This window comes from Falco biarmicus, chromosome 12 (genome assembly GCF_023638135.1).
Source record: "Falco biarmicus isolate bFalBia1 chromosome 12, bFalBia1.pri, whole genome shotgun sequence".
NCBI classification, from domain to species: Eukaryota; Metazoa; Chordata; class Aves; order Falconiformes; family Falconidae; genus Falco; species Falco biarmicus.
Genome location: NC_079299.1, coordinates 4,892,926 through 4,910,590, shown reverse-complemented (window position 1 = coordinate 4,910,590; position 17,665 = coordinate 4,892,926). Strand labels below are relative to the sequence as shown.

The following is a 17,665-nucleotide window of genomic DNA, read 5'->3' as shown; positions in this document are numbered from 1 at the left end:
AGGCTTTAACGTAAACATGGCATTGCTGGCACAGACAGCTTTTTTTTTTTTTTTTGCCATTGCTTTTACAGTGTCTTTACACAGAATGAGTCGATGTGTGACTCATGTAAATTCAGATTTTTTACTTCAAGCAGATGCGGCCCCTCAGTGTGAGCCTGAGAACAGTTGGGATGTTGCTGGGATTTTAGTTACAAACCTCCAAGCCAACAGTTTCAAATCTGGGTTGCAGTTAGGTGCCTGTCTCCATGATAGACGGCCTCATTTCGAGAAGGAGTGAGTCCTGACAACTGGAGCTGGCTGGGAGAATGAATTTCTGTTTCATAAAGATGAATCTATGTTCAGGATATTTTCAGGCCCCAGATCAAGATCTAAATCTCCAAATTCAAATATCATTTAGAGATGAACAATATTTCATCTTGCCAACATCAAGACTCTTGGAGATGCCTAGCTGCTGGTGGTGTCTATCCAGGCTGCTGGAAGAACAAGGAGTCCCAGCTCTGTTGTCACCTGCCTGACCGAGCTGTGGGGTGGCAGAGTGAAGGCTGGCTGGGAGCCTTACCCAAGGGGCTGCATGGTTCGCAAGCGTCCCGGTGCTCAGGGAAGAAGCCAGCCTGCAAACCCATGGACTGTCCTTGGGACTTGGCATGGCAGGGCTGTGCTAGGGGATCCCTGGGCTCCACAGCAGCCCTGAAGGTAAAAGGACCAGAGGGAGGCTCTAATAGAAACCCTGATGGTTCTTCACTCCTGCTAGGTAGGGTCAGACCTCACCAGAGGCTTTTCTGGAGCTCTTCAGTGGAGAATCATTTGCATCAAAACGTTCCAGTCTTCCCATTGAAGACTCCAGTATCCAGTCTTCAGTGTGCCCACAACGCAGTGCCACCCACCCACACCCACTGAAGCACCAGGCAGCAGTCACCAGTCATGGCCCACAGGGTGGCTGCTGAAGCATGGAAAGCCACACGAGATGTCTAACAGTGGTGCTAAGTCAGAAGCTCCAGGCTATTTTCCCTGACCTCCAGCTACTTTTGTGGAAAGACGATGAGCTTCAGCAAGCCCTTCTAGCATCTCTGTGTGGTTGTCTCAGATCCTTACCTGTCTCAAATGGCACCAGATGTTGCATTTAGGGATGGAAGCCCCCTGTGAACGATCTGTCCTGGTCAACATCACTGCCAGGCAAAGAAAAGGAAGGGCCACCTCAGGTATCCGCTGAGGGTTCACCACCATCCATGATGCCAGGGGGAGCAGCATCCCCCCAGCCTAACTCCTGGACCCTCAGAGCCTGGATTTTTAATTCACTGACAGCTTGGTGCAGAATTGCAAAGCCTGGGACAAGGAGGAAGTGTGCAACACACAAGTAAACTGCAGCATGTGCTGCTGAGCAAAGGGGAGCTTGCAGGCTCAGAACAGGAATATAGGCCATGGCCCTTCATTAGCCTGCATTAGTGTTAGGGTTGTACCCAGAGGAATTTGGCTGCCAGTGGTGTATCGCTACTTCCGCAAATTCTCTCAATTTGCAGGGGGGGGGGGGGGGAAGCAATGAGGGCCAAGCTGATGTTTTGGTTTAATTTCAGTACCTTGCTGTTGAGATCTTGAACGAGGGTTTGCAAAGGCAGTCTGGCACGAGTTGCGCAGAAAGGTGACTGTAAACAGGAGTTTGCGCAGACTGCATTTCGTCGAGAGAAAGAGCTTCTACTTCCTAGGTTTTCACCTGAAAACAACAAAAAAGAAAACAAAAGAAAACCGGCATCCAGCTGTCACATATATTGAAAATTTAAGCCATTCTTCTAAATTCTAGCAACAATCTGAAAGTAGAAGTCATTACTTTCTGCCTCTTACCTCAGTTACTTTGTAGTAAAAGTTCTTTCCTTATCACCAGTTATCAACTTTATTAAAAGGAGATGGTTTGCTCATGATGGGCAGAAGACTTCTAAAACAGAATATAGGAGTGGTTAACTTAAACACTGCAGTATGCTGAAGCAATTCAACATCCTTTGGGGCATTATTGATGGATATTTCAGTATGTTTAATGTGGCACAAACAGAATTTATTTTTCTGTCCTGAATCAACTAGATGTATGAGCCAGAGGCTTCAGTCAGTGAAAGGGTGGCTTTGTGAAGATCTTTAAATTCTCCTTTAGTGTTCAACTCACCAGCTGTTAGCTGGGATCTCACTAATGGCTGCTATGCACTAACAGCTGTTTCAGGCTTTCTGATATTTATAGTATTTCTATTGTCAGACAGCTCAGAGGTGTCCAGGATGATATTTCCCTGGGTGCTGATGAATGAGCGCTGAGGCAGCCCTCCTGCAGAAAGTTCAAGTCCAAGCAAGCACTGTACCTCGGCAGACCTAAGGGAAAACCACTGTGCCCACAGCATTTCTGAAGCTTTGGAATGCTTCTCCTTTGAGCAGCCTTATGGAATTTCCTGCTTTCATTTTGCTGGTAATCCATCTGCTGTTGAGCGAATTCTCACCGGCCAACTTCACATATACATTAAACCATAAAGAAGAAGGAAACAGATGAGCAGCTGCAGGTTAGCAGGCTCTGAACTCATTATACCTGGTAGTAGAAGCAATTTGTCACTGGCTGAGTCATCCCCTGTTCAGGGAATCCACTATTCTAGTACAATTCTTTGAACAAAGCGTTAGAGCTAATAAAGTCCACAAGAATCTTACTTAGACAAATACCATTTTCAGGTATTTCTGAAGTGCTTTTTTGTTGCTAGGACTGTGCACTCATCCCAGATTAAAAACCCATTGTAGAAAAACCCACTAGAAATTGCGAAGAAACATGGTGGTGAGTGGTTATCTTTGGCTCTGGGTATTGTCTACGAGACAATGATAGGCAGGGCCTAGGAACTGGCACGCTTGATGACTGAATTAAATTTGAAGTCTCTCTCATCTCTGAGGCCTCAGAAGACACTGCAAAGACTTTCCTTACAAATAATTTTGTAATGATACTGAAGCTGAAGATTGTTTTCAGTAACCTCCAGCAGTTAATTATGGGATTATAACTTGGAGACTGGGGGGTTTAACAGAGCATCTCACAACCTGAATTTTTCTTTTGTAATGGGTTCAATCCAAATAATGTAAAAAATATGTTCATCCCTTTTTGGACCATGAATTTTGTCAAAAGATGCAATGAAACTGATGCATTCTGCAAAGCGACTCAGTCTCACAGCCCTGGCATTTTCCACACAAAAATGCACAGGTGTTAAGTTTCTGACAAACTCTTGTTCACAATACCAATACAGCACTAGAACTACTAAGAAGGTTCAGACAAATCTGTCATCATTGTGTTAGGAATGGCACAGCTGTAGGTTTTTATTTATTTGCCCACCTACACGGGGGTAGGACGTCAGAGTTACAGTTTTGGTGTAGTGTCAGCTGCTGCACACACACAGATCAAAGTCCTTAATAACTACAGAAAAAATAAAAACTTTCCCTGGAGATGGTAAAGCATTTGACCTTGTTGATACTGTGTAGCACTGAATTCCCCAGGTTAATTATGGGTTGTGTAAAAAAGTATTACTTTTCGTTAGTTTTGGAAACTAAATTTATTCATACCCTCCTGAATCCTTTCTCAGTCGTTGTCAGCCTTGACATTTACATAGAAGTATGGTAAAACAGGGCACCGAGACTCACAATCATCACGAGGAAGGAAAATGTCCAACAATATAAGGCTGTCTCAGCCATTCACTGGAAAACCAGCATCTGGTTCAATGTGTCTGCAGGCACAGACTGTAAGGGCTTTTTGTTCTTCAAACAGAGCTCAGCTGACAGGTTACTTTCTGGAAGAGGCATGGTAATCTGTCTATTTATGTACTGTCTTTGAGAGATGTAGTCTTAAATTAGGACAGGAGTTGGGAACTGAAACAAATGGGCTCACAGAAATGGGAGACACCAGGTTTTTTGGCATGCAGGCTCTGTGCAATCAGGTCTCAAAAGCATTTTTAAAAAAATGGAATAAAATGAGCCGTGTTGTTTTCATAGCTGATTAAACTGAGGTGACATCTCATCCTCCAGACATGAGCGTACTACTTGATCTAACCTATATTTGATGAGATGTATGACATTCAGAGAGAGTTAGAAACATTTTTATCCTTCCTTTGGAGTTATTCCAGTGTTTACCGAGTGCCTGCCTTTAGAAATGGGCAATCCCTCCCTGGGAGCTGACAGAGGAAAGGCGTTTGATTCATGGCAGTGGGGATTCTGCCCTGACCAGCCTCCAGGACCCGACAGTCCCCAGGCTCTGGCAATCCCACCAGCTGCTCACAAGCAGTTTCCCTGAAAACAGAGAGTTCACCAAGCCAAACAGCTTATTTGGGCCCTGGATCCCATATCCATGAGAGCCCCATTCCGAACACAGGCAGAAGGATGGTACTAGTTGTACCTTGTTGCTCTGTGTCTTTTCCAACACTCTGAGCAAGCTCAGCCTTCAATTCTGTCACCTCATTTGGGTCCTGCTCCTGACCCATCTGCTGGCCCAGCTCACTCCTTGTCCTAAGCCCAGTCCAACTTGAGCCCTCAGCACCTGTCCCCCTTGCTGAGGCTTGTTCAGACACCAACACCTGCCTCCTGCAGCATTCCTCGTGCTGAGACTTAGGAGGGAAACTGCTTTGGGAAAGACTCAATATTCCCACATTCCTCATTAGAAGGTAAGGGAGGTTGTACCTTGGGGGCCACAGCTAGTATTATGCTGTAGGTCTCTGCCACTCAGGTCACGTAGTGACAACCGGACAGCCTTCAGCATGCCTTTGCTGCTGGCCAGTGCCACACGGTCAGGCACACTGAGGTTGTGTATGCCCGAAGAGATGAGTGTGGCTCCAAAAAAAGGCATTCAGCTTTCACCTGGGGTAGAGATAGAGACCTGCCACATATTTTATAACTTCTGTTCCTTAAAGCAGCAAGATGGATTAAAGGAAAAAATATCCATCATAAATCAAGAAATGCTGTTAAATTTTCTGGTAATTGCTGTGAGGGGCCAGAGTTCAGAACTTCACTAATCTCATGACACTTCGTGCTTTGCTGTCTGCATCTCTCTCGGCTACTTTTTCCTAGACATCGAGGATGTAACACAAAGTGTTGACACTTGGTGACCACAATGTACAATGCCAGGGATTTTGCTTAAGTATCCTGTAGGGGAACAGAAGAAAACTTTGCAGAACACTTTTCAGGAGACACAGAAGATTCTGTGTCAAGATCCATCTTCAGTCTTACACCTTCCTTCTTGCATCTTAGCAGAGATGCTGTCACATTTGCAGCAGGCTCCACTTCACTGTAAGCACATTGCAAGGAAGCTCATCATCTAGCGTTGTTCTGACGATCCTCATGTTGCATTGACCTGTGCTGTTGCTGGCCACCAGAGTGTTGTTGCTTCCAAAAGGCTTGCCCCCCTGTCAAGACCCATGTATGCTGGAAGCGTGTCCTACGTCAAGGCTTCTATCTGTACCCTGCGCTTAAAAGTGGACAAAGGAACAGGCGGAGGCACAATCAGCCCCTTTGGTACATGCATTTTCCGTGCATGCTGTTCATGGCTTGCTGCACTAAAGCTCAGACTCGTTGCACTTTGGAAGTGAAGCACTAGGTGAAACTCGAACACAACGGGTTAAGCCCTTCGCAGGCCGGAGAAGCAAGAACCTGCAGGAAAGCACCATGTTGCCCGGGCTCCCCTACCTCTTGTGAGTGCTCCAGGCCTTTGTACAATGTGCAGGTGAGCATCTGAATGTAACGGTATGAACAGGACATATGTCTGGGTTACAGCACTGCTTAACTGGCAGCACGGGCATAATGTGAACATCCTCCATTTCTCTCTAGATGACTCCCTTTTACATACATTGTATATGACTCTGGCATCTTAGGCAGTTATCTTTCACTTCCAAACTTCTGCAGGTAAATAACCATCTGGGGATTGATTTGTTCTGCATACAGCACATCAGCTGGTCCCATCACACGTAATTCAAATGCTTTCCAGACTGGTAAATCTCTGCTTATTTTCATTTCCAGCCTCTAGCCGTATAGTCAGAGATTGTTTCATTCGCTGTTTGAATCCAGTGAGCAGAAGTGAAATATTCTGCAATTCAGGACAGGTCAGACTGTAGATTTTTCCACCATCCCAAAGCCTTGTTTAGTCAGCTGGATGAATTAGAGGTGGTGAGCATGTAGCAGGGTATAAAAGAAACCAACCCTTCAGGCTCTGTAAAGCCAGCCTTGTGGTGCGGCAGGGCTCTGCACAAGGGTGCTAGCTCATCACGCAGCGTGTGCGCAAGCTGCGCTGCACGGTCTGGGCTGGACGTGGAGAGCAGGACACAGCAAGCATTGCTAGAGGCTCACAGTAGCAGAAGGTTTATCACCCATCACCTACAGATCAGTTTTTCTTTCCCAAGGAAAGGCTGAAGACCAACAGATGGGATGCTGAAAAGCAGCACGCCTCTGCATCAAGAGATCAGGTTTCTGTAACTCTCTTGCTTTGTGCTCAGGCACCCAGTACCTGGCAATTGGTTTACTTCTTTGTATGTCCTGGCTAAATCATCCTGTGCAAAGGGCATAGAGGAACTGGCATCAGTTGTGCCTGGAAAATCTGTTTTTCAGCCAGTAGAGATCACTGAAGAAAGGAAGAAAGGGAGCAAGATACATCTCACTGGAGTGTTTGACAGATGTGGCAGGCTGGAGGAAGTCTGAATCTTCCCCAGAGCCTTTCCATCTTGTGTTTCCCAGGCATCTTCTTCCTTTAAGGTTTTCATGTGTGTGTCCAGGTGAAAACATGGTGAGAAGGAGCTGAGCTCAGCTTAGATTAGGCCCTACACTGCTGGGGCCGGTGGCATGCCTGCTCTTCCCTTAAAGTGGGGAAATGCATTGTTCTCACCAGCCATTGCAGCGACAAACATGACAGCCCCACTCCCAGCCAAACAAGACATCTATCCTCAGTCCCAGGGACCGAAATCTGCTGATGTTTTTGTTCATTTCCAGAGGGTATCTCCATCCTCTCTTGACTCCATGGTGCTCCTCATTGCTCCCTGTGTCTTTACACAGAATGGCAGCAGGAGGAAGTGACAGAGAAAGGATAAGTGTAAGCCACATTCTCAGCCACGTGCAGTACACGAAGCCTTTCTGCTCCGGTTTATTCCAGAAACAGGATCGATTGAAACCCTCTACCCCTGCAGTACAGTATGGCCATTGCTAGTAACAGGCCGCAGGTTTTGTACCGAGTGTGCAAAGGCTCAGGACCGAGGCTTGTCGGGCTTGCTTTGCCTGGACATTTGTTGACCTGCCGCCACTTTATTTAAACTCGATTTAGCTGTAGGAATATTATTTTCCTTCTGACCAGGTGGCTATGGCTGATTTGTTTTACTTTGATTAGAACTGTATGGTACAACCATCGTTTTATACAGATAGCAGTAGTAAGTAACTCTTCCATGCACCACGAGGTGTTCACGACTCCAAGTTAATAAGCTAGAGTTAATAGAGTTAATTATAGCCCTGGTACGACAGCAGAGGTCTTGAGAAGTGGAGGCACAGGGTGCGGTGCAGGGCAGTACAGGCATGGGATGGTAAGAGGTGGGGCACAGGCTTGGCCAGAGACGTCACAGCTACAAACGACTCACCGATGGTCAGTTAAAGAAACACAGATGTGGAGCTGGGCAAGAACAGTTTTAGAGGTAGCAAAGAGGACAAAGAAATTGTATCTTACATGTATATAATCAACACATACAGTAAATTTGGATAGAAAATGGAGTTTCAATCCAATGAAGAAAAAAACCCCCAGGTGTAAAAGCATGTTACTAATTATAAAACAGACCCCCAGAAGATTCTAGAATGACAAAGAGGAAACCATCCCTCCCACTGACATTCCTCCCACTGGAGGACTCCAGATGCTGATAACTCCCTCTAACACCACCACCAGAATGAAAGCACCAACCTTAGGACCCAGACGAGCAAGGGCAGGGGGAGCATAACACCAGGAACAGGGGTAGAAGTTAAGAAGTGTGTGCATAACAATTTTGATTTTTAAAGAATTATTATCATCATTATCATCATCTTCGTTATTCACATTGACATTTTTCTGCATAGGAGTATTATTTATTTTTCTGTAATAATTAGACCTGGATTAATAACAATTTTTTATTAGAGTGCTAAGGTTTCGGTTATACTAACAAAAATTTTTTGTCTCTCTATATAAGGTACATTTCCCTTTTGCCCATAAACAATGTTTTGAGCATAACACTGTAAGAAGATTCCTGAATCACTCAGACAGAAACACACTGTATTTCTCACAGGCTCACAATAACCAAATCACTTTATGAGCTGAAATCCCCATCAAAATGTGAAAAATGCATCTGCCTGGGAGAGGTCTAAAGAGCCTCTTGGTCTCAGCTGAAATGGTAAATGGTGTTTTGGGTGAAATCAACTTTTGTTTTCAGTTTCACCCTTCAAAACTGTTCCTGCTCCCTTGGACACTCTATGAGTCAGAACAGACTCTGCTCACCTTCTAGACTGCACTTTGGCTAAAAGGGAAGCCACAAGAAATACATTGTCAGTTAGGATACATTATTTGTAGCCACAGATCAAAATTCAAAGACATAAACAGAAACTCCAGAACTCCTAATCTTCTTCCAGGTCCTCAGGAAAGCTTTCCGTGTTAATGTCTTCCATTTCTAATGGATCTGTAATGTTTTATAGATGGATTATGCTTGTAATGTAATTCAGAAGTGATGCATTGCCATCAAGCATGTGCCTTCAGCTCCGGCTTTTCTATCCTGGAAAAAACAAAACAGGCCAAGGAGAGGAGCCACCGTGGCGGGCAGACCTGTGCCATTGAACACCCGACAGAGGCAAGCAAACCACGGGAAGGACTCCCCTTGTTTTGTGCTGGGCTTCCTGGGCAGAATTACAGTGTAACCTGGAATTACAAGGTAACCTGTGATTACAAATGTTTTCACATCCTGGACATCCTGGACCTGTGGTGTAGAGGTGATTGCCATAAGCCTGGTGGCCATTCCCAATTCTGGGATTTTGGCTTCCCTCTTCTGTAGAGATACTTGCAGAATGTTTTTCCACTTGACTTTCATGTGTCTCTGCAGCAGGTTCAACTCCCTGCTCCTCACAGGACTACTTAAAACCAAACTGTATGACTAAAAGCATTGTCCAGGTGCTCCTTGAACTGACAGGCTTGGTGCTGTGACCACTTCTCTGGGGACACCTATCTTAACACCAGTAGCAGGTGAGGGTTGCTTAATGGCTGTAACCCTGGGCAAAGACGCAGCAATCCCTGGTTCAGTTCCCAGCTCCCTCCATGAGCTGTTCTGTGAAACTGGGCTACGGAAAATGTGTGCGTGTTTTCCCATACCTGCAACATGGAAATAATGAAATTAATGTAATTCCTAGGGTATAGCAATGATTTACTAGTAGGGAAAGCCCTGTGAGAGCTTTAGTCAAAAGAGCCTAGCCACTTAAATACTAATTCACCTCTCTTCCAAGTACCTAAGTCTACGTTTCAGATGGGTTGTGTTAGTAATTGGAGAAACAAAATGTGTGTCTCCAAGTGCACGACTAATGCTGGATCCAGAGCGTGCAGGAGCCAGCGGAACCTCCCTGTGCCCTTTGGTAGGCTTTGGATCCGGCCCTGAGCATGCACATGGCTTATTATGACCATGGGTACAAGACCATGTGCAAATGACTATGCAGCAGCATTTTCATGCATAACCACAGTAACGGTGGGCAAAACCTGGACATACGCTTGTTTATTCCAACCATATGAAAATTGGTTCTAAAAGGGAATGTTTGGGCTATGGACTTGAATATCCAGAACTCTGGAAGATGTGTTAAGTCTAGGCCCAGTTTTGTGAGTGGCTTTGATTTTCTGTTTGGATGGCCCCAGACATCATTTGGAGATGTTCAGATTAGATGCTTGAACACTTTATAGTTTGAATATATGGAATATATGTTTGTCTCCTCACTAAATGAAAACAGAAATCTTGATTTTCTGTATTTTCCCTGTTTTCCTATCAAGTTGATGAGATACCACCTTCCTGCAATCTGTTAATTTATAAAATGCATGGAAGCCTCCTTCCTTACACACAAGTTGTCATAAAGGGCGCTTAGTTCATTTATTTTCTGTGAATTTAATTTTGTTTAGGTCCTTCTGCCTCATCCAACAGGCAGTGCCCCCTCAAGCCTGTCAGCCTTGGTCTTCTGTGTCTTACCAGGACACTGCACAAGTCTGATCGTTTAATCCCACTTCCCCCCATTGCAACTGGCTCTGACCCCAGTCCTGGAGCATGAGGGCTGAGAAATGCTTAGACCAAAGCTCTCCATCTGCCAGTGGGGTCTGGCCATTAACCTTTTGTTTATGTACTTGCCGTGCAATGGAGAGGCACTTCAGATATTTCCTTGCTAAACAAAGGCAGGCATTTAAACCGAGCAATATGCTTCAATACTGGGAATAGTTACTGCACATACCGTTCGACTCTTTTCTCTGCAGAGATTAATGCTGGAATCTTAAACATCACTAATGCCTTATAGACAATCCATTAACATCTGTGTCTCCTAAGTGGCCAGCCATACCATTATTTATAAAATAGGGATCCCTTCCTAATGCTAGGGCTACAGATCCCTTGATTTCCTGAGCATATAATCATGTGTATTATCAGCTGTGGAGCATTTTACACCGCTACGTATTTTTTACTATATAATGAGCTGAGTGTGTGTGAGTGACATACAAAAAACAGAGGAATATTGCTATTGCACTTACTGCAATGTATGAGCGGATCTAGTTAGACACGAAATGCAGACAGAAATCCGCCTCACCTCTCAAGCTAATTTTAGTCTCTCCCTCTCTTCTCTCTAGCTGTGTGTGTATAAAATCACTCACAGTCTGACAATGTTCCAGTAACCTGTACCACGCGCAGAGCAGGATGTACTTACTAACCATCTGCTTGCATGGCATGGGTTAACTGAGCCTGTGGGATTGTGCTTACCTAAACAAAACCACTGCAGTGAGGGGAAAAACAATGAATGGGTGGAGATGATCAGCCCAGGCATTCCAGCTAGTGCAGTCCAGGCAGCAATGACAGCCTGAAGGTTGCAGCAGCATCGGGATCTGCATTCCAAGTGCACAGATCTTACAGTCTGGAGTGATTTTACGTGGAGCTGCTCTTTATTTGCTGAGCCATGGCCAGCAACCAGGCCAGCCTGCAGGATGATCAGAGCAGGCACTGCAAGTTCCTATCCTATATGTTCTACCAGGCTGTGAGAGATCACAAGCCTGTGTGGATGCTGGAAGACATGAGAACTATGGAGTATTTTTACTGGGAGGAAAATGCCAGCCTAAGAACCTACTCACCTTCAGAAGCCCTTCTCTATGCAGTGGTGCATAACCACCTGCCTTATGCTCAGTATCTGCTGTCTCATTTTCCAGAGGAGGCTCTCAAGGTGCCTGGGGAACACTTCTGCTACTGCCCATCCTCTGCTCCTCACTTGGCCATGGCGGTCACATATGACAGGAGAGATATCTTGGCGCTGATCATCAAAATCGCACACAAGCTCCCCAGCTTGAACTCCTACATCAACAGGACTGGTTGCTTTCATCTGGAAGATGGGAAAACCCCTCTGCACCTTGCCTGTGAACTGTTGAGGTCAGAGACAGTCCTCATCCTCCTCGGGAATGGAGCTTCTCCCAGGATAGAGGACAGTAAAGGGCTTACCCCTCTGGACGTCATCCTGGAGCAGATGTGGGACTCCAAAGTCAATGTGGCATCAAAGAAGCTCTGCCTCGACTACCTCTTGCTCTTCATGCCCAACCCCCAGTTTAAGATGCGGAAAGTTCTGCAGGAGCATCCAGACCACTGGACAGCTTTGCTGGGGGAAGACAAATTCAACAGCCTGGTTGGGAACACACCTGCTTCTTTATATCTGCAAGCTATGCAAACTATTCTCCAGACTCTTCCCCCCTCCCACTTCCCTAAAAGCATCCAGGAACTACCTATACCTCAGGCACTAAAGCCCTTACCATCCTATGGCAAAAAGCTACCGACAAAAAATGTGGTAAATGTTTTTCCTTGACTTTATTTGCTGGGTTTGGATTTTCAAAGGCAACTTAGGGGAGCTGGTCATCCACCACCCTCTACATTTTAGTGTGATTTTAGTACTTAACCTATTAGGCTATGCTGGAAAATCCAATATTTTGTGACAAGATTTTAAATGTCTTTTCTAATTGATTGCAGGCACGGCACTTTTAAAGGCAAATGCCTTCCTTGTTTTCTGTTTCATTGTGCATGTGAAGGGTTAACTGTAGTCGAGACTGTGTTATGTTTGGTTTCTTAGCTGTCAGCTGGTATCAGTGTATCTGAATTCCCAATATGATAACTGTATCCTGTGTAACATACCTGGGTAAAAAGGAACTACATGCCCAGTGGGATTTTCAAACGGTGTAACTGTGGGACTCTGTTCTGCTAGAGCTGGGAGAAATACCACCCCACACCAACAGGGTTCAAACATCAGGGTTCCTTTCTAACAATGATCTAGCATCATTAGTAATAACCAAAAGGTCCATGGCTGATGCTGCAGGGTTGTAGAGGCAGTCTTGTAGGGTACCTGATTTTACTGGGTTACTTTACAGCAGGTCATAGTGTGAAGGGCATGGCTTCAGAGGGGGGCAGTGAATGTATATTGCTGGGGGGTGGGGGGTGGGGGGGTGGACCCCAGCAGAACAGCTAACTGAAAGCATCCTGTCTCACCTGGGAGTGAGGGGGTTAAAGGCAATCCTAGCCCGATGCCTCTACAGGCTTGTGCAGTGGGGAAGGAACCATTTTCCCATTTTCCCTGCTGTCCGGTAAACAGATGGAAATCAGAGCAGGGCCAGTGGAAGCCTTGTCCTTCCTAAGTGATGTTATTTCTCCTTGACTTGTGTTTTAGGGCTGAACATATCTCCACAAGGGACGTAATTCACTAACTTGATTTCCCAGTGGGTCTCAGAGCCACCAGCATTTCTAGTTATCCTCAGCTGAGGTATAACGTTCTCCTGTTAAAAGTTGTCACTTGTCAATTAGAGCATTTCCGCCACCTGGGTCCAGAAAGAGGGCCTGATCTTGGAAAATACAAAAAGTTCCCGCTGGCTCCCCTCGGCATTGCAGGCCGCGTGTATTTGCAGAAAGCAGGGCTGGGGCTGCCCTGCTTTCTGGGGAGCTCTGTCTTGCTGCCCAGGAAAAGCCCTGTATGTTCAAGGCACTGGTACTGCTCTCCTGGCTGTGCTCAACACCATCAGAGCAGTGGCAGGATCCCAGCTCCCTTTGGAGGACATCCCTTATTTTGGACCCCCTCTTTCTTAGTGTTCTCCCCTCTTTCTTAGCGCAACCCGCTGCTCTGCTGAAGCAGTGTAACCCACTTCCCCGGATCCGTACGGAATAGCTGTGAAGGAGTTACTTGTCTCTTTAAACACATTTGGAGCCAAAGGCTGTGGGGCACAAACCCCTTCTAGCAGGGCTCTGGCTAAGGCAGGGTGTGTGGTCACATCTCAATTGCTCCGTGCAAAAATGGCTTGTAGCTTGTCTGGCTAATTCCCTGCCTGTGCCAAGGAGGCTGTGCTGGAGCTGCACCCTTTTTTCCGTCAGCACAGGGAGCAATTCCGCTCATTTTCCCTGTGCACAGGTTACCTCTTGTGTGCCAGGATGCTGGTGATGCCAGCCACAGCCAGGCGGAGATTTCCTGCAGCGCTGTGCAACGTGCCGGGCACAGCCAACTGGAACATCCTTTCGGAGGCACTGGGATGCTCCTCCTGGACACCCCCTCCCACTGCCATGCCATGGAATCATGCCATGGAAGCACTTTGGTGCTGGTGCTGCCCGCACTGCACTAGCTGAAGATGCACGCTTGCTTGCAAGGTGGAGAAAATGTCAGCCCAGCCCTAAAAGTGGCAAGCAGGCCATGAAAGGGTTAACCCTTCTCCTGAAACCCTACAGCCCCGGTGCTGCAGCGTCCTTCCACCCCTGCCCCAGGGGACTTGCAAGTCTTTCTCCACCTGTGTCTGTTCCTCCTCCTGCGATAGGGGAGGCTGTGAATGGTGGCAGAGAAATTCAGGGCCAGTCTCAGGCAAGGGTTTTGCAGAGAGGCTGCTGGCTCGGCCGGCTCTGCGGCAGGCAGAGGCTGTCACAGCTTGGGAAGCAAAGCAGAGCCCAAGGCAGATTTGCATTATAAGCGGTGGCTGAGCTGCTTGTGCCTAGCCCTGCAGGCTCCCCGGCCCTGGCAGCCCCCAGAAACACGGAGCTGCAGGCAGAGGACAAAGCAGGGGCTGCCTGCCCAAGGCTGGTGAGAGCAACTGTGCACAGCACAGCCCAGGTGGCACCCCTGGAGTCTGGGGGAGCAGGACTGGGTTTGTCCCCAGCAGCAATGCGGTATCTCATCCGGATGTTGGTGGGCGAGAGGCGGAGGAGGCTGCTGATGGATATTATTAGAATAGCAATTAGGCCCTGGGAGCGGAGATTCCAGGGAAGGAGGGAAGGGAAATCATCAGCTCTTACTGCACTGGCTCAAAACCGTAAGAGTTTTGGTGCTACAAAGATTTTTAGAAAAGACAGAAGGGAGGGGAAGGCTGTTTGACTTAAAAATCAAAGGAGGCAGGTAGGGATTCTTGGCATTAATGAGGTAGCACTTTCTAATACAGTAGGGGGATGCACCCAGAGAGCCAGAGCAACCCACTGGGAGCAAATGGGTCTAGAATGGTGCAGGGATCTCTGGTTGACTGTCATAGTTGCGGATTGTTGCAAAGTTCAGGCTTCAGGCACTTCAGGCTTAATGCGTGGATGTGTAGCAGGCAGCAGGATGCTTGTGTGCACACATTTGTCCATGTGGGAGGCTACCCTCAATCCATCAGCCCAGAGGATAAGAGATGGATTCTCAGCAACTGCTCGAGAAACTCAAATTCTGGGACAAATCTGCATCTGCAGCACAGTCTGGAAGAAAGCTGCTGGCCCACTGTTGGCCAACATGCAAAAACTGGTGTACTCAGCCCAGTGCCCAGCAGGCAGCTGCCCTCACTAGAAAGATCACTCCACAGCCCTCTCATTCCTCCTTTTCCTGAGCATTTTAACACGAGATCAAGCCCCAGCTGGCCCTCAGCTGCTAGGCTACCCTCGGACCTCCACGTGCCATCCCGCTGGGCCAGAGTTTAAGGCCATTAGCAATGTGGTGACAACTTTCCATCACCTGTAGCGATACGGGTGCAGGAGGGGGTGTCCTGCTGGAATGGAGGAATCTTCTCTCTAAACCTGGTTTGCTTGTCTTGTGGTGACTTGCCTGTTGGTTTGGGATCCCATTTGTCTTCCTGCTCAGTACAGTGACATTACACTGGATACGGTCAAATCTACCTCAGCCCTATTCGTGTTGATGTATTTTCTCTATTCTTTCCAAGCCAGGTCATTAGCAAAAGTAAACTCAAAATATTTTTCATGCTTTCTGCAACCTGACAGTCCATAGCCTTGAAAAATCCCTATGCTTGCATGACAAATATGTTAGTGACTTTGTTAATCAAAAAGGGTGCTAGGTGCTGTGTAGTGATGTTTACATTTTGCATATATACATACTAAGTGTAGCTAAGATCTGTATTTCTGAACTTGGGAAAAAGGAATGCAAGCAAGAGAGAAAAGGGAGAGGGTAAAGTCTTTGCTAATCTTTGGATTACAGGTTGGCTCTGCAGGTTACACTTTTAATTTCAATTTTGCAGAGTAGCATTGTAAGGATCTGAGGGGTGTGTGGACGAGTGGGTGCATGTGTGCACACGTGTGTCTGTGTCTCTGGCTGCCCTCTCCTGGTAAAACTCCTGACTGATTTACAGTACTTTACACATCAGTGATAATGCCTTAAGAAAGCAGTCTTTTCACAAGGTATGTGTGCGTCCCAAGCTCTGTGCTGCTAACAGGTAAGGACAGTTCTCCTGTAAAGAGGCAGCAGCTTTGCTCTTGAAATGAGTGTTTTACCCCTGAACAGCAAGCACAAAGGCTTCTACTTGCCAACAACTGCAATCATCCAGTGAAAGGTTCCCAATAGTGGCTGCATTTCATTCTCAAAGCCATTTTTATTTTTTTCAATAAAATCTATTAAAGGTATTTGTCTTTCTTTTCTCTGGGCTGGCAGCAGAATTCAGCCACCTGTGACTTCCTAACCCTATGCTTCTGTCTATTTCTGCAGCACCATTAGCAGGAAGGACAGGCCAGATTCTGACCTCTGTTACACCTCTTTACATCTGAAGTAACGCTTTTTAAGTCAATTGCATCACTCCCGATGTTTGTTGGTCTAAAGGAAAACAGAAACTGTTTGTGCACTTATATTCTTCAAGGCTCCATAATTCTACTTCAGCATATAAATAAATGTGATGCTTAATCCCTGAAAACATTTTTTACATTTTTCGTACTTTGAATGTATATAGATATATATTTTCCATCTCTCTAACACTGATTGGCATTTCCCTCTTCCCAGTTCCCTTGGCTTTTTTGGAATCAGCATGGCAGCGACAGATGCTGTTGTTCACTGATTAAGACCGAATATTGCTATGCCCAAGTACAAATGAATGTTCATTGTATGATATGACTTTCTTACAAAGCCATACTTTTGTAATTTTTGTTTCTCTTTTTTAGGGAAAAAAAAATTCCATAAAATTGTGTTTGTACATTACTCGCTGCATGATTAAAAAGATTGTAACTTGCTGGGAATAAAATATATATACATACCCTGAGATAATTAGGTATATTAGCTGTGAAAATAATTTAATCTGATTGTATTACTATAATAAACTTGCAGTATAAACTTGATGTGTCTTTTATTAGCCAGTTGGTCAAAACCGCCCACCAGTATCTATTGCTTTTGCTTTGGCTCATCTTGGTGTTTGATGATTTCATTCTGACTGCCGAGCCATTACCTCCAAAAATGTGATCTGAGGAAGATAATATTTTCCTTTGCAGGCTTGCAATAGCTGGCTGCGTTGTCAGAGGATGACCCCAAATGATGACGTGAACCCACATTTCGCAGATCTGCTGAAAATTGACCATGAATCAGAAGAAGGGGCTCAAAGGGGGCAAATGGTAACTGCTTTTGGAGGATTTCATCTTTTAGGTTTGAGTTCAGCTCACAGCAGCTTATGACAAAGCTGTTTCCCGTGACTATAACAGTGCCGGCAGCCTTTCCTTGTCTGGTTTGTGCGCCATCAACGAGCTCGCTTCCTTCCTAAGGTTTTTCTCTGTATGGAAAGATGTCCCAGTAAGGCTTTCAGCATCAACCTCAACTTCTCCTCTAGGGTCAGCTGCTGCTGAAGGTCCTCAGGCAGACCACCTAGCTTCTCTGTCGCCCTGCCAAAGACAGCCACTCAAAGCATTTCAGGTGTTGGGTAGCTGGTTTTGATGATGGTGACTATCTCAGGGCTTGCACTCCGCTGCCAAGTCTATCCACAGGTCTCGGTACAAGCTAGTACATGCAAGCCATAACCAAAGGAGTTAGTACTTTAGCCTGTGCTTGTACAATAAGTTAATGGCTTCATGGAAGAATGCAGAGAGGTGAATTGTTTCACTGACCTCACTTAAAGAAAGCCAAGACTTACCTCCTTGCCTTCATACTGGGAGATTTAGCCCTGACTACTTCACCACAAAATGTGGTCTGCAAAGATTGAAGTTTTCTGGCTGATTTG

At 46.1% G+C, this 17,665-nt stretch overlaps 1 protein-coding gene across 1 annotated transcript; it reads left to right on the top strand.

Annotated features, from left to right (window-relative positions):
* Positions 1-1,544: 1,544 nt before the first annotated feature.
* Positions 1,545-12,629, top strand: LOC130157789 (ankyrin repeat domain-containing protein 9-like). Its single transcript, XM_056357729.1, has one exon. The coding sequence runs from the start codon at positions 11,167-11,169 to the stop codon at positions 12,055-12,057; it is 891 nt and encodes a 296-aa protein (XP_056213704.1). The 5' UTR covers positions 1,545-11,166; the 3' UTR covers positions 12,058-12,629.
* Positions 12,630-17,665: the final 5,036 nt, after the last annotated feature.